Source organism: Rhincodon typus, chromosome 7 (genome assembly GCF_021869965.1).
Source record: "Rhincodon typus isolate 14 chromosome 7, sRhiTyp1.1, whole genome shotgun sequence".
In the NCBI taxonomy this organism is placed as follows: domain Eukaryota; kingdom Metazoa; phylum Chordata; class Chondrichthyes; order Orectolobiformes; family Rhincodontidae; genus Rhincodon; species Rhincodon typus.
This window is the reverse complement of record NC_063338.1, coordinates 55,150,604-55,173,058: the sequence shown is the minus strand read 5'-3', so window position 1 is coordinate 55,173,058 and position 22,455 is coordinate 55,150,604. Positions and strand designations below refer to the sequence as shown.

The following is a 22,455-nucleotide window of genomic DNA, read 5'->3' as shown; positions in this document are numbered from 1 at the left end:
GTGGTTAGAATGATTCTTTGGCCTACCATCTACCTGATCTGGAGAAAATAAGCCCAAAGGTTTCTTTGAAAAGTTCTGACAACGGGTCAGTGAGGTAGAAACATTAACTCTATTTTTGGCTCTACAGATGCTGCCAAGACTGCTGAATTTCTCCAGCATTTTCTGTTAATGTGAAAACAAATGCTCGTCTTTTATGACATTGGTCAACTAGAAGTCCGTTTAATGGGCACTATTACTAAGACTAACTTTATCTTCCAGACTTATTTCTTAAGTTAAGATTGCACCAGCTGCCATACAGGGAATTGAATCTTGGTTCTCGGGGCATTAACCTGTGCTCCACTTTGTTAGTCCAGTAATATTAGCGCTACATCACTTGTGACCCCTGAAAAGGATTAAATCACTGAAGGAAGATAATCTACTTTGTTAACAGCGAATTTGTCAATAGACACAATAGAACTTTATTTAATCCCAACGTGGTTCCTGACGTCTGTCCATTGTGCACACTGGATGAGCTGGCATAGAAGGTGTAAGAGGAAAGAATGATAGGTGTCAGATGTGTTGGCATGCATTGTTGGCAAGACATCTTTCATGGGCCATGGGTGTAGGAAGAGGTGCATAGATTTTTTTGGGGGAGCAGGGGATGGGTAGGCAGATGTGAGTTGCCCTTGAGGGCACAAGGGGCTATGAGGTTGTGAATAGGGGCAAGAGTAGGCATGGGTTGACATTGAAGCTTCGGAAGTCTTTTAGAGATGGATTATATCATCTATAAGTATACAATAAAGAATTGCCTACTTAAAACTATCTACAATTGCTCTGCTTTTTACACATTTTATCGAATTCGTTGTGTAATTTCTGAGCTGTTTCTTCTGGTAACAGAATTGCCTGATTTGGAATCATCTTGGTTCCTATACCTTAAGCTGCTGAATTCAGGATGTTTATATCAGTTGAAAATAATTGTGCTCTTACTATTAAGTTTTGACTTCACCACCTCAAACATCAAGATAGGTTCTCCGAAACACATTTGTTTCCTCTCTTACTGTCAGTTTCTTATCTTTTCCCAAGATTTACTCTGAATCTCCATAGCTTTGAATTTAATAGTGCACCATGTTTAAATTAGTTTCTACATTTCACTTGGATTTTGAAGTTAGGTGTTTAAATTCATACCTTGACTGCTGTCTGTATGGCTATTATTGCATGGATAATCCAAGAGATTTACTGCTGTTTATTATTTCATAAAGAATGAACACAAGATAGATGGGCCTTTGGTTGTCTTTTGTCACCATTTCGAAAATGGATTCTGCATGGATTGTTCACAATCTACTAGCCATCATCTTAGGGATTGAAGATTGGGATTGAAGATTGCTTTCTTCCATTCCCGTGTTGTGGGTCCCGAGGTGACTGATTAGTCCCATATTGAATTTGCGAAGCCTGTTAGAGTGGGTGGATGGTGTTCGCTGCAGCAGGTGGGTGGAATGCTTGGCTTTAGCCTGCTCCTCCTGCTGCTTGAGCTGCCTGTCAGAAGTGGGTGATGTTTCGAGGAAGCTATGAAGTTGTCCTTGAAGCATTTTCTTTGCTGTCCTGATGAAGCATGGAGAATTGAGCATGATTTGGAAGTCTTGTATCAAGCATGCAGACAATGTGGCCCACACAATGCAACTCAACACTTTTGACCCGTAAGAGGACGCTGATATAGCTATGGCTCGTAAGATTTTGCAGAGGCATCACTCGTGATATTTCTCAGGATTTGAGCTATAATTTTTCCATGTCTCCAACAATACAGAAGGGCTTTAACAGTGCTGCTGTGTGAGACATAAGTTTGATGTTCAATTTGAGGTCTTTATTAACCAAAGACTCTGCTGGTTAGATGGCAATTAGCTATGCTGGCGACATGGAGCTATTCAGCTGTCAGGAGGAGGAAATTGTGGAGGATATACTTGTGCCTGTGTTCTTTCCATTGAGCCCCCTTTAATGATTGTCAGTGCTATGCAAAGGCTTATCTCAAGTCTTTCAAGCAATTATGGAGAAATACCGTCTATTCTTTTCTAACATTTGGTAAGACAATTTTACATTTATTGAAATAGCTATAACTGTGAAAGCCTTCAAGCAACTTTTGTGCATGTCTATTTACGTGTCTTTTTTTTACGGTTTGAGCCTTTTCAGGAATTAGGTGCAATTTTTTTTCTCTCAGTTATCAAAGCATTACTCAGAGTATTTATCTTCTGTTAGTATGTTTGCACTTTTGTGGTTTTCATACCTTCTCAGGCTTGCCTTTTATAGGTGAAGTGCTGATAAAAATTTTTACTTAGTATTTGTAATTTACAGAATAGATGACAATACTTAAAATTGACTAAGAATTATCGAATGAATTCAGAATTGACTAGTTGGAATAAATCAAACTATTGAAAATAGCAATGCATATTTCTGTACTGAAGATCTCCAGATACCTGAATTGTTTCATCTCCTATACTGGCCCAATTAAGCTAAAAGGTTGAGGCATTTTATGCATCTTTGCAAGACGCTTCTTTGCTGCAATATGAGGGTGATGTTAGGAAGTCAAACATTTTGAGCTGAAACAAAAAATGTTGGAAATAATAAGCAGATCAGGTGGCATTCTCGTGAGAGAACAAATGTAATGTTTCTGGGTTAGTCACCTTTGACTAGAACCAGAAAGTATGAAAATGTATCCAAGAAGATTTCAGAACTCGCATGAAGAAGCTCTGATCTTTCAAGAAAGCTAGAGTTTTGCACAAGACTGAAAATAGGCTGTCTGACACGAGAATAGAAAGTGACCATTTGTATGCCACTTCCCACCCTCTGGTTAAAAAGGCTGCTCATCACCATGTGAAAGTTGAGCATGAAGGTCAGTGACTCTGGAGAAATGTTGCACAATAGGAGACTTTGTAAGGTTTCTTCAAAACAAACCCTCTTTGTCCCTTCTGATTTCTCCTTCATGACTAGAGATTTTGATCCAGCGACTGTGAGGAAACAGTAGTCTGTTTCCAAATCAGGATGATGTGTAGCTTGGAATGGAACTTGCAGATCTTGGTGTTCTCAAATATCTGCCCTTCAGTTCAATTTCCAGTCTATGGTAGCCCCTCAGGATATTGCTATTGGGAGGATTCAGCAACAATAGTATCATTGAACATCAAAGGATGATGTTTAGATTCTCCTGTTCGAGATGGTCTTGGTCTTTGTCTGGCACTTATGTGGAGCAAATATTTTTGCTATTTGGACAGCTCACATCTGAATGTTGTCCAGGCCTTAGTTAATTTTGACATTTGACTGTTTCAGTATATGAAGATATATGAAGGATGCTGAATGTGGTGCATTTTCAGCAAACAGCCCTACTTCTGACCTTCTGATGAAAGTGAGGTCATTGATGAAGCAGCTGTAGATGGTTGGACTGAGGGCACCACTTAGACAAATGCCGTAGTGATGTCCTATGACAGAGTTGATTAAGCTTCAACAGCCACACCATCTTTCTTTGAGAGGTATGACTCCTGCCAATGGAGAGATTTCTGGTTTTGATGGACTGTTTTAATATTGTGCTCTGTCAAGTATTGTCTTGATGTCAAAGACAGCTGCCTTCACTTCCCTTCTTGATTTCAGCACTTTTTTTTCCATGTTTGGACCAAGCCTATAAAGAGGCCAAATGCAGTTTGAAGCTGCAGAACTCAAACTTGCCCATTGGTGAGTAAGTTATTTTTGAGTGGGTGTCAATTGCCAATGACATCTTTCATCACATTTTAGATGATTCCAAATTTACAAGAGGATGCTAATTAGCTAGGTTGGATTTGCACTTGATTTTGTGGACTGGACGTGCCTGGATAATTTTCCACATTGCCTGGTAGGTATGAGTTTTGCAACAATACTAGAGTAGCTAGATTAGGGCTGTAGCTTGTTATGAGGATGAGTCTTCAGTATTAATGACAGCACCTTTTAGCCTTTGTAGTATCCACTGCCTTCACCTGTTTCTTGTTATGATGTGAAACGAATTGAAGTGGCTGAAGTCTGGCATCTGTAATACTTGGGAACTCGGGAAGAGGCCTAGATAGGTCTTCCACTCATCACTTCTGGCTTAAGTATTGTTGTGTTGCACTGATATATTGGGCTGCCCTAATACCGAGGATGGGATATTTGTGGATCCCTGGAAAATTGTTTAATTTGCCCACCCCCGGCCATGACTGTGGCAGATCTGCAGAGCTTGATCTGATCCATTGGTCATGGGATCACTTAACTCAGTCTGTTGCATGCTGCTTATGTTGTTCAGCATGCGTTTAGTCCTGTGGTTTAGTTTCACTAGATTGACCCCTCATTTTTAGGTATGCCTAGTGCTGCCGCTAGCATACCTTCCTGCACTGTACATTGCATCCGAGTTGATTCCCTAGCTTTATGGTAATACTGGGGTCCAGTATATGCTGGGCTATGAGGTTACAGATTGTGGTTGAATATAATTCTGCTGCTGAAATTGCCCCATAGTGTTTCATGGATGCCAGGTCCTGAGATCCTATTTCTCCTCAAAATGTATCCCGTTCCACATGATGGTAGTGCTACACAACATGGAGGGTATCCTCATTGCAAAGGTGGCACCTTATCTCCACGAGGGCTTTGTGTTGCTCACTCCTACTAATAATTTTGTGGATGGCTGCATCTGCCAAAGGTAGTTTGATGAGGATGAGGTAAGGTGCATTTTCCCTTTTGCTGGTTCCCTCACCACTTGCTGCAGTCTAGCAGCTATGTCTTGTAACACTCAACTAGCTTAATCAGTAGTGTGCTACCAATCAAACCTTGCTGGTGGACGCTAAAGACACTCATCCAGAGTACATTCTGCCCCCTTGCCACCCTCAGTGCATCTTCCAAATTGTGTTCAACGTGGAGAAGAGCTAATTCAGCTGAGATGAGGTAGCAGGTAGATGTTGGTGTGTTTGCTGAGCTAGGAGGTTAGACAGCAGACATTTTGTCCCCTTACTAGGTGACATCCTTAGTGCTGTGGATGCCTCCTGTGTTAGCAAGGGGACAAAACGTCTACTATCAAACCTCTCAGCTTGGCGAGCACACCAATATTTACAACCAGCACCTGAGCTACAAATCTTCACTGCAACCTTGAACGGGGTAGTATGTGCTCAGCAGCAGATATGCTTGCCCATGTTTGACCTGATGCCATGAGATTTGATGGGATTCAGTCCAGAGGGCTCCTAAGGCGACTCACTCCATACTGTATAGATGAGAAGGTAAAGATAGCAGCACTTACAAGTTCTTAGTGCCCTTGAGTTGTGAGAATGACCTGAGTCCTGATTGTTTAGATATTGCCTTATTTCTTCAGCTGTAGTGAAGTTTACAGAATTTGAGTCCTCAGTGAATGGTGATAATCAAAATTGTTTTCTAACAGGCACAAACTTTTGTGGTTGATTGAGACAGACAGAAAGAGAGTCAGCTTCCAGTTCTTGTTTACAGATCCATTTTTCCTGCTGTCTTGCCCCAAATGGCTGTTGGTAATGATTCATTTGTATATTCCTGCATCTGTTCTTTTTATTTCCAAACTGTCTAACTGGCAGGTAACTCATTTGTTTCCCAATATGTGAAATTGTCGTGTATGCTGTAAGCTTTAGTGTGAAGAAGAGGACTGCTGACTCACCAGGTGGGAATTCCAATTTTAACATAACAGTAGATTTAGAAGTCTGAATGGTGTGGAAAGTTCCCATTGTTCATCCATTTTGACACATTTATCTAGGTGAGATCAGAGCTATGCTTATCATTTCTAGCAAATTCTTATCTTACTTGGCTCTGATTCATTTTGTCTCATTGGTACACTTTTGCTGCTGCTGTTGTTGATGTGCCTTCTAATCAGAGGGAGTACCCTCTCTCAAAAATGAGTTCATTTGAAATCAACTTCTTGCTGTGTTTATCACTTCCCTCGTCCTTTGATTGAGATATTTCACGACCATCGCACACACTGATTAACGTCTAAATCCACTGAACATTTAGAGAAACTGCAAATTGGAACATGTTGTCCAGCTGAATTACAAAATTGTGACATCAAAAGTATCGTATGCAATCGCCTGTTTCATTTTATTTGTGTTGTTTGTTTATGCTATGTTGCATTTCCATTCGAGTTCTTCAAGGTAGAAATCGTAAGTGTTGCTTTATCTAAGAAAGTACATTAACTAAGTTTCTCAGAATTTTTTGGCTAAAGTATAATACCTTGGATCCAGTTATCTGAAACCTGGACTTTTTTTTAAATGTGGGTTTTGCAAGTATACCCCAAGAGTAATTAAAAGCTTAAAGATTTGAGTATTCAGCTTCCAGGAAGATTAGTATCATCCTCCCAATTATATTTTAATAGCCACAAATCCACAGTAGAAGGGAAAATTGCAAATGTGCCCCCTGGCCAGCAGTAGATTAAAGAATATAGTGATTGCTTCCATGCGTGCCCTAGTCCTGTTGTTTTCCATGTTCCAAGTATTCAGAGACCTGTGAACCAACTTAACCCAGCATGGTGCAATGTGCCGTGAACTTTCATCACATTGTTTGTGCCCAACTGCAGTTATTGCTGGTAAATACAAATACCGGATAGCAATTTATTCTGTTACTTGACCTTCTGGAATGAAAAGAAGAATGTAAGATGACAAGAAATAGGAACAGGAGTAGGCCATCTGTCCCCTCGAGCCTGCTCCGCCATTCAATAAGATCATGGTTTACCTTTTCATGGACTCAGTTCCACTTACCCACCTGCTCAGCATAATCCTTAATTCCTTTACTGCTCAAAAATCTATCTATCTATGCTTTAAAAACATTCAATGAGGTAGCCTCAACTGCTTCACTGTAGGGAATTCCACAGATTCACAACCCTTTGGGTGAAGAAGTTCCTCCTCAACTCCGTCCTAAATCTGCTTCCTCTCATTTTGAGCTGTGCTCCCTAGTTCTAGTTTCACCCGCCAGTGGAAACAACCTCCCTGCTTCTATCTTAAAAATTTATGAAGGGAATAGATACATTTCTATAAGATCCTCCCTCATTCTTCTGAATTCCAATGAGTATAGTCCGAGTCTACTCAATCTCTCCTCATAAGCCAACCCTCTCAATTTTGGGATCAACCTAGTGATCCTCCTCTGCACCGCCTCCAGTGCCAGTACACCCTTTCCTGAAGTAAGGAGACCAAAACTGTATACAGTACTCCAGGTGTGACCTCACCAGCACCCTATACAGCTGCAGCAAAATGTGTCCCTGTTGTTAAATTCCATTCGTATAGCAATGAAGGACAATATTCTATTTGCCTTCTTAATTACCTGCTGCATTTGCAAACCCACCTTTTGTGATTCATGCACAAGGACACCCAGGTCCCTCTTGCATAGCAGCATGCTGCAATTTTTCAACATTTACTTAATAGTCCAATGTGCTATTATTCCCAACAAAATGAATGACCTCACATTTACCAACGTTGTACTCCATCAGCCAGACCCTTGCCAGCACACTTAACCTATCTATATGCCTCTGTAGACTTTGCGTCCTCTGCATATTTTGCTCCACCACATGTTAGTGTCAGTTGTGAACTTTGACACACTGCACTTGGTCCCCAACTCCAAATTATCCATGTAAATTGTAAACAGTTGTGGTCCCAACAATGATCCCTGAAGGACACCACTATCCACTGATCTCCAACCAGAGAAACGCCCATTTATCCCCAGTCTTGCTTTCCGTTAGTTAACAATCTTCTATCCATGCTAAAACATTACCCGTAACACTGTGCACTTATGTTTTATGCAGCAGCCTTTTGTGTGGTATCTTGCCAAATACATTCTGGAAATCCAAATTCCCCATTGTCCTCAAATGCTCATAATGTCCTCAAAGAATTTCAGTAAATTAGTTAAACGTGAACCCATGCTGCATCTGCCCAAAGGACAATTTCTATCCCGATGTCTCACTATTTATTCCTTAATGATAACTTCTGTATTGGGGAAAATGCTTGAATCTAAGTTAACGGGCCTACAGTTACCCGCCGTTTGTCTACTTCCCTTTTTTAAACGGTGGTGTCACATTTTCTTTTTTCCAATCTGCCGCAACTGCACCAGAGTCCAATGAATTTTGGTAAATTACTGTGAACGCGTTTGCTATTTCCTAGCAACACAACAAAGAGATATTGCCAGACTGTAGGGCCAAAGCAGACCCACCTAATGGGTGGATAAGCACATCAGAAGATAAGGTGGAGGCAGGGAGGTTGTTTCCGCTAGCCGGTGAAACTAGGACTAGGGGGCATAGCCTCAAAATAAAGGGAAGCAGATGTAGGACTGAGGTCAGGAGGAACTTCTTCACCCAAAGGGTTGTGAATCTGTGGAATTCCCTGCCCAGTGAAGCGGTTGAAGCTACCTCGCTGAATGTGTTTAAGGCAAGGCTAGATAAATTTTTGAACAGTAAAGGAATTAAGGGTTATGGTGTGCGGGCAGGTAAGTGGAGCTGAGTCTCAAAAAGATCAGCCATGATCTTATTAAATGGCGGGGCAGGCTCGAGGGGCCGGATGGCCTACTCCTGCTCCTAGTTCTTATGTTCCAATGTTATTATGTAGAACAAGCATATTTTACATTGCAAGAGACTGAAGCCAACTACCAGATCGCAACATTTGGTATGAAGATCCTGCTTTTGAGGCAGTCTATCTATGTCTGATTTAACAACCTGCACCTAATAAGAATTTTAAACTGCATAATCTTCATGTTGAAAAAATTTCTTAAAATAGAGATGTAGATATGCTCTGTGCATAACAATGGTTTGCATTATTGGTTGTCATTCATATTGTAGTAGTAAATGATCAATATAGCTGTTTGGTACTGAAAATATCCAGAATCCATTTGACAAGGTTCTGGTATGATTTTCTTTCCTGTTAAATGTTAATTTCTTTTTGATTTTGGCTGAGCATTGGCCATAACATTATACGTACATTAAATCTATGTTGAAGGGACAATAATACAGGTGCCTCATCTATGTTTAATGAATGTATGAGGCCTTGGTTAAGTAGTAATTGTGTTGTATGCTATTACATTTCAGGTTATGGATTTGTGGATTTCGACAGTCCAGCTGCTGCTCAAAAGGCTGTGGCTGCCTTAAAGGGGAATGGTGTCCAAGCACAGATGGCAAAGGTAAAGACTTGGGAGTTAAAATAAGTGCAACCATTATGATTATTTGAACACATTTATTTTCAGGGTGCATTTCACTTAAATTATTGTAAGTGCTAGTCCATTTATTTTTACTGTCAGCTCTTTTGCCTTGCTTAATTTGCTAATATTTTGTTTGTGTATTGTCTGTTTTTGAACCTTTCAAGTTACGTTTTTCGGTTTTATGAAGTAATTCTGAATTCGAACAAAATAATGGCATCTTATGATTAAAGAATATGTCTTTTCACCCATTTGAATTTTATATCACTCGCTCACTTTTTCTTGCACTACTTCAAATAACAACAAGAAAAATCTGTATAATCTGCTTAAATTGTAGCAACTTTTGCTTTTCCAAGACTGAGTTTTGAGAGTGGAATAACTAATAGAGATTTCTGATCATTGTTCTTGGTAAATATAGTTAAAGTTGGGAACAATGTGAAATACCTGTTATCTTATTTTTAATAAGTATGAACAATATTATTATCTTAACACCTTGCACTGCTTTATGACATTCAGAGAAGTGTATGGAAACTGTGTTATTACTCAACCACAGCATAGTTTTGTGCAGGTAGTAACTATGTTGCCAAAAATCTGCTCTAGATTATTGACACTTGAGGAGTCAATGTAAATTTGGCAAATTTAACAACTTCTTTTTTGTTTTGTAAATGGCAGTGATAATTAGGTGGCAAGATAGAACAATATTTGATTTGGCCCGATTCCACCTTATTCTGTTGCTGGAGTATTCTCTATGAAAATCTGGTCTAAGTGGAAAGACCCACATAATGGTATCTCCTCATATTCCTTATGAGATAATTATAAGAAAATTAAAGTTGCTTGTAAATTTCTGAATTCAGGTCAAAAAAGAAATTTTAAACATGACACATTTATTTGGAAATTATTTCAATCTGTAAGGAAATCTGAAAATATTGAAGTTTGATGTCTAGATTGTCATAGATTTAGGCTCACTTCAAGAATTTATCAGCATAAATGTGTCAAACAATTTTTTAAAAAATGTGAGTATCAGGCCAAAACAAGAATCGGTCAGACAAAAATCCTGTCTTTTAATACATGTACACTACACATAGGTCATTTAACCCTTCAGTCCTGTTCCATTATTCAATTATTGCAATACAGTGCTGATCTGTTGTTGAAATCTGTTTTTCAAATTCATTTTTCTGCTTTCAGTTCCGTGTTTCCTAATAACCTTTTGCTAACTAAAATCTACAAAGCTCGGTTTTTACATCTTTTTTGAATTTTCAATTCTCAATTTTCCACCAATTTTTGTATTAAAAGTGATTTCTAGTATTCCTGAATGACTAAGATTAATTTTATTTACCCTTGTCCTGGACTCCCTCACCAGATTGTTTCAATCTATCCTTTTCCTATGTAATTCTCATCAGGGCGTTGGCGGCATAGTGGTAATGTCACTAGATAAATAATCTCAATCTGTAGCCTGATATTTTGGAGATGTGGGTTTGAATCCCACTTTGGCAGATGGTGAAATTTGAATTCAATAAAAATCTGGAATTTAAAAACTAACCTAAAGGTAACCATGTAACCACTGTTGGTTAATGTAAAAACCCATCTGGTTCACTCATGTCCTTTCGGGAAGGGAATCTGCCATCCTCACCTGGTCTGGCCCACCTCCTAACTCAAGACCTGCAGCAATGTGATTGCTGTTTGACTGTCCTCTGTGTGATGGGAAATAAATGCTGGCCCACACCCCATAAACAAGTTAATAAAAAATGAAACTTTCAATTTCATGCCTCTAGCCTTATAACTGTCAGAATTGAATAATGTACTCCAGATGTGATCTGACTAGAGGGTTATGAAATAGTAAATTCTACCCGTTTTTATGCCAGCCTCCTATGATCCTAAGAAATCTCCTTTTTAGTTAAATTTTCTACTTGTTTACTATCTTAGGAACATAATGAGATAACTCCACATTTAACTGGGCGTACCCTATAGGTCATCAACAGGTGGGGAAGATGTACAGGAACACATTTTGCAACGACACTAGAGAGGTGCCAATATAGATTGTGATACTATTTGTGTAAATGTAAAGAATGGGACAAGAGTTTTCAGCGTGTGTTCAGGAGATTTGTTTACACCATTATTTCATTATAATGAAGAAATAGGCGTAGCTGGATGTGGTCTTGCAGAATAAGGGGAATCAGATGTTGGTAAGAGGATCATATAGTGGAAAGAGCAAAAGGTTTAGTATGGCTAAGGAAAAGGTTGAGAAGCAGTCCAGATAAGATAAGCAAAGAGAGTAGATGAGCAGAAACTGGCAGCTATCATAAAACAGTTCAGAAGTCTTCTATAGATATATGAATGGTAAAACAGTCATGAAAGGAGAGGAGGGAAATGTTTGGACCTAGAAAAGGAATTGCTCAGATGCAGTGATTAGTCAAGGAAACTAAGAATGACAAGAGGACAAATCTTTATGCAGTGAAGATCTACAATGCACTGTCTGAGATTGTGGCAGGAGCAGACTGAATTGTGGCCTTTGAAAGAAAATTAGATAATTATCTCGAGGAAGAGCATTTGTGGCACTCCAGCGAAAAGGTGGGGGAGCAGGTCTAGAAGAAAGGCTTCGTGTGCTGTAATTATTTATCATTCTGTGAATTCCATCTGCCTCTTACTGATAGAATTGTTGCCTAAGTTTGTACGGTTAGGAAACGTTGATGTGATCCTAAAATAGAAGTTGCCAGATAAACTCAGCAGGTTTGGCAGCATCTGTGAAGAGAAATCAAAATAACATTTCATGCCCAGTGACACGTCCTCGGAATGTTCTGGAAATTTCCTTCCACTTCCTTCAGAACGTTCTGAGGAAGGGTCACTGGACCCAAAAAGTTAACTTTGATTCCTCTTCACAGATGCTGTCAGACCTGCTCAGCTTTTCCAGCAACTTCTGTTTTTGTTTCTGATTTAGAGCATCCCCAGTTCTTTCAGATTTTAGTTGATATGATACTCTCTGTTCCTTTATTGAAATCATTGCAAAACCTAATATATGTTTGCACAGATCCCTGATGCAAACAAAGATGCATACAGCTGATTTGGAGTACTGTCCATTATTTTTTGCTCTCTGTCTCCAATCTCTTGACAATGTCCTACCCTGTTCGTTCGTTTGCTTCTAAATGTTTGAACTCTCATTATTGCTAATAGTCTCTTATCTGGAATCTTAATAAACAAGCTGAGAAATCCATTGACACTTCCCCATTTAACACCTTAACTTCCTTAAAAATATTCAGCTAGGTTATTAGACAAGATTTGACATTGACAAATCTATTATAACAAGGCGTAGAGCTGGATGAACATAGCAGGCCTAGCAGCATCAGAGAAGCAGGAAAGCTGACATTTTGGGTCTGGACCCTTCTTCAGAAATGGGGGAAGGGAAGAGGATTATGAAATAAACAGAGAGAGAGGGGGAGGCAGATGGAAGATGGATAAAGGAGCAAATAGGTGGAAAGGAGGTGGGGATGGAGCCAGTAAAGGTGAGTGTAGGTGGGGAGTTAGGGAGGGGATAGGTCAGTCCAGGGAAGACATACAGGGCAAGGAGGCGGGGATGAGGCTGGTAGGTAGGATGTGGGGGTGGGGGTTGAGGTGGGAGAAAGGATGGACAGGTTAGGGAGGCGGGGACGAGCTGGGCTGGTTTTGGGATGCGTTCGGGGGTGGGGAGATTTTGAAGCTTGTGAAGTCCGCATTGATACCATTGGGCTGCAGGGTTCCCAAGCGAAATATGAGGTGCTGTTCCTGCAACCTTCGGGTGGCATCATTGTGGCACTGGAGAAGGCTTAGGAGGGACATGTCGTCCAAAGAGTGGGAGGGGGAGGTTTGCGACTGGGAGGTGCAGTCGTTTGTTGCGAACCGAGCGTAGGTGTTCCACAAAGCGGTCTCCAACCCTTTGCTTGGTTTCCCCGATGTAGAAGAGGCCACATCGGGAACAGCGGATACAGTATACCACATTAGCAGATGTATAGTGAACATCTGTTTGATGTGGAAGGTTTTCTTGGGGCCTGGGATGGGGTTGAGGGGGGAGGTGTAGGGGCAGGTGTAGCACTTCCTGCGGTTGCAGGGAAAAGTGCCGAGGGTGGTGGGGCTGGTGGGGAGTGTGGAGCGGACAAGGGAGTGATGGAGAGAGTGGTCCATCCGGAAGGCACATAAAGGTGGGGAGGGAAAAATGTCTTTGGTGGTGGGGTCAGATTGTAGGTGGCTGAAGTGGTGGAGGATGATGCGTTGGATCCAGAGGTTGGTGGGGTGGTATGTGAGGATGAGGGGGATTCTGTTTTTGTTATTGCGGGGAGGGGGTGTGAGGGATGGCAGGTTGTGGAATTGAAATTCAGCTCATAAATCTGAAATGTAAAGCTACTGTCAGCAATAATGATCATAACAATATCATCAGTTGCTATAAAGTCCATCTGGTTCACTAATGTTCTTTAGATTGCCCTCTGAAATTGCCTAGCTAGATGCTCATTTTAGAGGAAATTTGGATGGTCAACAAGTGTTGACCTTTTACAGGATGTGCGTGTTTCTGTAAAGAAGAGAAATAAAAATCATTTACCATTTTTAGGTTATGCTTTTTGACTTTTTGGTAGCTTATTAATGATTTCTGTTACAAGGAAGCAAATGCACAAATGAAGTTGTCCAGTTTAGTAATTGAAGTATTCATAATTATTAAATTTTAGAGAATTAATTCCAATTTTGCAGGTCATTCAGACAACGAAATGGAAACTTTGTATTACTTGTTGAAATGATCACCTCAAACAACTTTATTGTAGAAATTAATCAGGAATTTGTAAAGATTGGGAATTGACAATGTCACAACAATGTTTCTTAAAGGAGCTTCTTTATTGTAGATAAATATTCTAATGTGCCAACAAGATTTTTGGCCTTCAAATTGATCACTGTTAGTTTGCCTTATCTTTCAATAACCAGCTGTAGCTGGAGAGTGTCATATGCAAACTATGTGTTATATATTTAGTGGATGCTGGGGCCACAAAAGTATTTTGCAGTTTGTTGTTGACTACAAATAAGTAGTCAAAAATTCTTTGAGCCTAATTTATGTTTCACTGACATTTGGTTCAACAAGTATTGATTGGTTAATCCTATTTACACTTTGATGATGCAAGCGCAGATTTCCAAGTGAAGACATTGGAAAATGGGATCATGGACACGAGAAGTCATGTGTTAAGCTTCACCGTTTGTATACAGAGGAATTAAATAAACATTAGCATTTGCATGCTAACTTTGCAAAAGATTGTTTTTCCTCTGTTACACAAGATCCCAAAATGATTGATTGTCACGTTCCACGTTCTGGCTGTTGAATTATTTTATTATGTATAGCTGGGCCCAATCTGTGCAAACATCTGCCTCAAAAACTTCTGATCTTTGCAAGACCCTTGGGTACAAATGCTGGAAGGAAACAAATGCATCGTAAAAGGAAAGGAAAATGCTGTGACAGACTGTAGTGATATTGACAGTTGTGATGATTGTTGGATTCTTCAGGGTGTGTGGGCCAGACACAGTTAAAACATAATAGAAAAAAATAGTAACTTTAAAAGCTTTCAGAATGTTGGCATTTATTTTTCGGGGGTTTTTAGCTATTCTAAAATAATTCACGTTTGTCATATATCCTAGTGCCTACAATTGGGAATAGAAACTTGAATCTTATTTCAGAGTTTTCTTGCATTAAATAGTGTGTTCAAAAATGTTTTACACTTGGTTTATTGAATTACTAAAATCATTATTTCAATACATTTCTGGGTGATGAGATAAGATACAATTTGTAAAGGCTGCAGTTCTGAATTTATTAGAGCTAAGCAAAGAGATCGAGTTTTTTTTAATCCTTGAAATCTGACAACAAAGTACACTCCAGGTTGCTTCTTTAAAGGACTAACAAAACAACCAAAGGACTGCAGATGCTGGAAATCAAACAGAAACAGGAGTTGCTGGAAAAACTCAGCAGGAACTGTTCTGAAGAAGACTCATCTGACCCAAAATGTTAACTCTGCTTTCTCTCCACATATGCTGCCAGACCTGCTGAATTTTTCCAGCAATTTCTGTTCTTGTGTCTTTTAAGGTCTTGACTTGAGGTTGGTTTTCATCTAGAGAATTCTGTATTCTTTTTTGTCTAGTCAGCTAAACAGTTTCAAGGACTGGAAACACTTTCATAGTGTGCCAGAACACCACCAGACTATTCACTCCATTGGTCTTGTTCTGCTATTCAGTGAAATTATGGTTGATCTATACCCTTATTCACCTGCCTTGGCTTCATTATTCCTTAATTCTGTTGACTACATAGAAACTAAGAGTCTCTGAATTAAAATTATTAATTGTAGTAGCATTTACTATTTTCTGTCAGAGGGACTCCCTGTTGGATTATTGTTTGCGTACAAAGTGCTTCCTAAGTTCTCTCTTGAAAGGCATAATTATGGTTTCATCTACATTATCAAATATTTCCCATGTCCTAAGAACCTCCGTTTCCTTCCCCTTTAACCTCTGTATTCTCTACAATAAAAGCCTAGTCTCTACTCTGCCTGTATATCTTTCTCTTGTTTCTTTTCTACCTCCCCGTATGTCCTCTTTAAGCTCATGTTAAACCTGAGAACCATTTCCTGCTTCCTTGATCCTGTTTGCACAAAAGTACTGTCCCTTTTTGGGGTTCCACCTTAGCTGATATTGTTAATTGTTCCTTCATTTCAAGTTTTGATTCTACCTTTAAATTTATTATCAAGTGTCTCCTTAAAAGACCGTCTTTGTTCCCACTGTTCACGCACATTATTATCCATTTCTTACCTCCCTTTGCTCTCCAAAGCCCTTGAATATGCAGTCACCTCTGAAATCCATCCGTATCTTTTGAGGAAGTTTATCTCTGAATTCCTCCAATCTGGCTTCCATGGTACAGTACCAATACTGCCCTTATCAAAGTCATAATTGGCATCCAGTTTGATTGCAACCAAAATAAACTAACCCCACCTTTGTCCTCCTTGACTTGTCTGCAAACTTAAACACCCTTGTATACACCATGCTCCATTGTCACCCCTCCAGTGTTGCTCATGTGATTGACACTGCATTCATCTGGTTCCATTCTTAAATGTCCAATCACTGTCAGGATCTCTCGTGCATGGCTCCTTCTCCTGCTCGTATATGATTTGGTCTAATACCCTTGATCCCCTCCTATTTCTCATCTATATGCTGCCCATTGGCAATGTGATTCATTAGCAGAACATTTGTTTTCAATAAATAAGCGTTAGTTTTTACACTGCTATTTCCAAGTTCCTGTCCAAACTACAAACCTAATATCCTAACATGAAACTGTGTTGCCATTTCTTCACTAGGTAAGATGTCCTGATTGGACTGAGACCAACCAAGAGATTTTCTTTTTCCCTCAATTCCATTGACTCCAGTTTTGCTGGGGCTTCTTGATGCCACACTTCATTAAATGCAGCCTTGATGTCAAGGGCAATCACTCATCTTTTTCAAGCTTGGTGTTATATGTGACCTTGAAATTATGTTCCAGCCACATAACTTTCTCCCTCACTAAGTCTGCCACCTTGGCATTTTGGCTAGGACTGTTAGGCTAACTGTCTTATGGTACCTATCTAATCTCTTCCTCCTTTCAAGATATTGTCATTTGCTACCTTCCAGTTTTTGGAAGTTGTGCTGTAATCTCCAAACCTGAGAGATCAAAAAATGTATTTACTTTCTCTGCAACTACCTTTATAAAACTCAAGAAAGCTGACTGTTGGTGTTTTATGGATCTGTCTGGTCACAACACCATATGAGTTGTGACTAATGATGTCAATTTTTTTTTGCCACCATCTACTTTAAATGTAGGAAACTTCATAGCCTGCTTTGTGTAGTGTGGTAGTGCCAACCCACTTCCTGCTCTAACTTAGAGTCTACTGTGGTTAGCATGATCTGGTTTAATACAAGTTTACATAAGAAAAACAAGAACTTTATTTTTTAATTCATTCGTGGGATGAGGGTATCACTGGTTAGGCAGCATTTATTGCCCATCCTACTTGGGAGTTGAGAGTCAACCACATTGCTGTGGGTCTGGAGTCACATGTAGGCCAGACCAGGTAAGGATAGCAGTTTCCTTCCCTAAAGGACATTAATGAACCAGATGGGTTTTTCCGACAATTGAGAACAGATTCATGGTCATCATTAGACTCTTAATTCCATACTTTAATTGGATCATTATCTGAGACTCTGGATTAACAGTCCAGCAATAATACCATAGGCCATCGTCTTCCGAGAACGGTGCATGTGGCCTCACTAGTGCTGTGTAAAACTGGAATCAAAAAAACCATGTCTTTTCAATTCCAGTCCTGTTGCAAAGCAATGAGATTCTATTTGCCTTCCCAATCATTTGCTGTATCTGCACATGGACCTTTTGTGACTCGTGCTAGGATACCCAGATACCTCTATACCTCAGCGTTCTGCAATCTCTTCATTCAAATAATATGTTTCTTTTCTATTCCTCATATTAAAGTGGACAACTTCACATTTCTGACAATAGACTCTATCTGCCAGATTTTTTTTGCCCACTCACTTAACCTATCTATATTCCTTTGCATCAGAGATAGTAGGAACTGCAGATGCTGGAGAATCCGAGACAACAAGGTGCAGGGCTGGATGAACACAGCAGGCCAAGCAGCATCTTTTTCTGATGAAGGGTCTAGGCCCGAAACGTCAGCCTCTCTGCTCCTATGATGCTGCTTGGCCTGCTGTGTTCATCCAGCCCTGCACCTTGTTGTCTTATATTCCTTTGCAGACTGTTATGTCCTTTTCATTTTTCTGCCTGTTATAATCCCAGTAAATGGTAATATTGGACAAGTCATGCCAAAATTCAGTAATAAGGTAAGCGATAGATGAAGGGATGAATTTTTTTTAATCCTTTTACTGGATGGTGGCATTGGTACTTAGGCCAGCATTTGCTGCCCACCACTATTTGCCCTTGAGATGGTGATGGTGTGCTATTTTCTAGAACTGCTGTAATCCATGTATTTAATTGCACCCACTGTGCTGTTAGGTAGGAAGTTTCAAAATTTTTATCCAGTAACAGTAAGGAAACACTGTATTTCCACATCATGGTGGTGTGAGGCTTAGAGGGGAGCTTGCATCTGATGTTGTTTCCATGTCTTTGGCCTTCGGTGTGGATGAGGTTTGGAGATGCTTTCAAAGGAATTTTGGCGTGTTGCTGTCGTGCATCTTGTATATGATAAGCACTTCTGCCACTGTGCTCTGGTGATGCAGGGTGTGAATTTTTAAGATGGATGGAGTGCAAATCGAGCTGGCTAATTTGCCTTGGATGGTGTAAATTTGCTGGAATGTTGTTGGAGCTGCACCCATTTGAACAAGTAGAGACTACTCCATGAGGCTCCTGGCATATGACTTGTGCCTTGTGCTCAGCTGCGAGGGCTCCTGTTGGTCAAAATAGGGTTACATCCTTTGGGGATCCCTGGGCCTGTTGAAGACACCCCTCACAAGCTTGGGCTTAGGGCCTACAGCCTCTAGCCAGATGAACCCCATTCAAAGCTGCCCTCCTGACCCTAGACTAATTGGTCTCCTTGACATGGGAGGACTGCCTGCAGCCCAAGCAGTAGCCGTGGTGCCCATCTGATGCTCTTTTGACTGTACAGTTGCTAATCAATCGGATTGGCTGTGGAGTGGGAGGTCTTGCCTTAAAAAAATCTAATGCTGCTTCCAGCGTTAAAGTGCTGACAGAGCTGTTCCCCATTTAATTCACCTCTCTGTAATTCTGCATAACATGTGCCTGAGGTCAGTAGTAGGTAAGTTATTGGAGGGGATTCTGAGAGACAGGATTTACATAATTAGGAAAGGCAAGAACTAATTAGGGATAGTCAACATGGCTTGGTGCATGGGTAATCATGTCTCATTAACTTGATTTTTTCTTAAGAAGTGACCAAGAAGATTGATGAATGTAGAGTGGTAGACATTGTCCACGTGAACTTCTGCAAGGTGTTTGACATGGTTCCACATGGTAGACCAATTAGCAAGATTAGGTCACATGGAATCCAGAGGGAGTTCACCAGTTGGATACAAAATTAGCTTGAAGGTCAGAGGTAGGGGTTAGAGGTAGAAAGTTGTTTTTCTGACTGGTGGCCTGTGACCAGCAGTGTGCCGAATGGATTGATACTGGGTCCACTGCTTTTCATCATTTATGTCAATGATTTTTATGTGAATGTAGGGGGTATTGTTATTAAGTTTGCAGATGGCACCAAAATTGATGGTGTAATGGACAGCGAAGAAGATTATCTCCGATAACAGCACCTTGAACAGATAGGCAATGGGCCGAGGAGTGGCAGATGGAGTTTAATTTAGATAAATGTGAGGTGTTGCATTTAGGTAAGGCAGCACTTTTACTTTGCCAAACAAAGGGACCTGGGACACCGGTGCCAAGTTCCTTGAAAGTGGATTCGCAGATAGACAGGGATGGTGAAGAAGGCATTTGGCATGCTTGCCTTCAGCGCATAGTGCATTGAGTATAGGAGTTGGGATGTCATGTTGCAGCTGTACAGAACGTTGGTGAGGCCACTTTTAGAATACTGCATTCAGTTCTGGTCTCTCTGCTATAGGAAAGGTGTCATTAAACCTGAAAAGATTCAAAAAAGATTTACAAGGATGATGCTGCAGCTGGAGGGCTTACGCTATAGGGAGAGGCTGAATATGCTGGGGCTATTTTCCCTGGAGTCTGAGGGGTGACCTTACAGAGGTTTTCAAGTCATGAGGGGCATGGATAGGGTGAATAATCCAAGGTCTTTTTCCCAGGGTAAAGGAGTCCAAAACTAGAGGTCATAGGTTTAAAATGAGAGGGGAAAGATTTTAAAAAGGACATGAGAGGCAAATTTTCATGCAGAGGGTGGTGTTTGGATGGAACTTGTACAATTACAACATTTAAATGCATCTGGATGGGAAGGGTTTAGAGGGATATGAGCAAAATGCTGGCAAGTAGGCCTAGATCAGTTTAGGATATCTGGTCAGCACGGACAAGTTGGACTGAAGGATATGTTTCTGTGCTGTATAACTCTGACTCTATAATACTTTTCAGTTCTTTTAGTGGTGTTGCCTGTAGTACTTCATTTTTGTTTTTGAAGTTCCTTCACTCTAATAAATATGAACTGACCATGGAAGTATTCTCATGGTCAAAGTCCCAAAAGAAATTTCACAATTGGTCAAGGAAATTGGAGTTAATTGATATTAAGCTGATTAATTTTAATCTCCCACCTTGTTGAAAAGTGTTACCATGTACAGAAGATGGAAACTACAAATAAGTTAGACCCAGATTTTGCTAACTTGCAGTGACATGACAACAAAAAATAATTTTGCTCTTTCCCATTACTACTTTGCCTTAAGTTTTGAAAGGTGAAATGCTCAGGACTTCGGTGCGATCGTACTTTGAAACTCCAGATAAGCTGTTAGGCTTCTTTATGCTGTTAGGCTACATGGAAGATTTCTCATGCAGGGTCAGGTCATGTCAAAAACTCACTTAATTCCTCCAGAGAAAACAAACTGACTTGCATCACAAAAGAATATCAATAAGCAATTTGCCAACAGCTAAATTAGCCCAGCAGATTAGTCAAAAATGTAATTTTAGTGCGTTGGTATGCTTTCTGGAGCAAACACACAGCACTTAGTTTAGAAAATCCTACATGCATCAATATGAACGATTTTCAACCATGTCTTTTTTAAAAAATTTTTTTCCCTTTGTGAAGATTCCCTTTTCTTAAAGATTTTGAGTTGGTTAACACCAAATCCAATGACGCAGCATCGTCAGTTTCTGTAGTGGTGAAATTATTGTGAAATACAGTTCAATATCATAGCTATGCATAACTTCAATTCTTTGAATCGAGTACCTCATTTCAAAGGGGAGATACAATCTTGCAGCCTTCTAAAGCTATTGTGAATTTATTCCTGTTTCATTGTTCTATTATGTAAAAGGGATCATTTGAGAGGTGAACAGGGTTAAGTCATTTTAGAATTTCTTAGCCGTCACGTCACCTTTTTTATTTCAGCTGGAATTCAACCAATAAAACGTACATTGGAATATTTCTCAATTTAGTTTTAAGCTATCAGTAAGAAAATACGATCACCTCTGCATGGCATCAGTACAACTGCTATAATAAAACTGCCAGTATGATATTCATCCCACACTATGAAAGGTGAACTCCAGAACTAATTTAAATACCATTACTATTAATTAATTATTAGAAATATTATCTGGCCCTATGAGCCCGGCAGAATCATTGGCCATGCAAACATCTTTGACTCAAGAACAACAACTTGTATGGTATCAGAGATAGTAGGAACTGCAGATGCTGGAGAATCCGAGACAACAAGGTGCAGGGCTGGATGAACACAGCAGGCCAGCCTCTCTGCTCCTATGATGCTGCTTGGCCTGCTGTGTTCATCCAGCCCTGCAACTTGTATGGTATAGCATCTTTAACACAATAAAATATCTCAAGATGATTTGCACAAGCACTTTAAAGCAAAATTTGACACTGAATCACATGAGAGTTTATAGGGCAAATGTCCAAAAACTCAGTCAAGGACTTGGGTATTAAACAGCATCTTAACAGGGAAAGAGAGATGGGTGTTTAGGCTGGAAATCCCAGAGCTTGGAAAATGAAGGTATGGCCACTAGTAGTGGAATGATTAATATCAAATTTGCTCAAAAGATCACAACTGGAGGAGAACAGATACTGTATGTACTTGTCCAAAGTAGAATTTCTAAGACTAAATTTGTGGTCCTAAAGTCAGAGAGATTAAAAACCATCAACTCATCATTGCAAAGTTGCTAAGTTGGAGATAGTTATTACTAAACCAGTTCTCAAACATAGTGCCAAAATTATGTTCAGCATAACCTCTATGGAGCTGGTATAAATTGAGTGAATTTAGTGTGCAGAAATTAATCAATAAATTTGCACAATTCCACTTTTTACAGACTACAGAATATCACTAAACAGCTGAGTATGCAGTAAGGTATATTTAAAATCTTTTAGAATGTCACCGTCTTGTCATCTTCATAGACAAATAACATGGGCCAGTGGGCTGGGAAGTGGCAGATAGAGTTTAGTTTAGATAAATGTGAAATGCTGCATTTTGGCAAGGCAGATCAGGGCAGGACTTATACATTAATGGTAAGGTCCTGGGGAGTGTTGCTGAACAAAGAGACCTTGGAGTACAGGTTAACAAGGTGTAGAGCTGGATGAACACAGCAGGCCAAGCAGCATCAGAGGAGCAGGAAAGCTGACGTTTCGGGCCTAGACCCTTCTTCAGAAGATT

At 40.0% G+C, this 22,455-nt stretch overlaps 1 protein-coding gene across 9 annotated transcripts in view; it reads left to right on the top strand.

The window, feature by feature from the left end:
• Window positions 1–22,455, top strand: part of LOC109910815 (RNA-binding motif, single-stranded-interacting protein 1-like) — a 229,106-nt gene that overhangs the window by 142,967 nt on the left and 63,684 nt on the right. For all 9 annotated transcript variants that reach the window (XM_048598621.1, XM_048598622.1, XM_048598618.1 and 6 more), the window contains one exon: window positions 9,035–9,126. In XM_048598621.1, coding sequence (XP_048454578.1) covers window positions 9,035–9,126 — 92 coding nt within the window. The remainder of the gene's footprint in view (window positions 1–9,034; window positions 9,127–22,455) is intronic.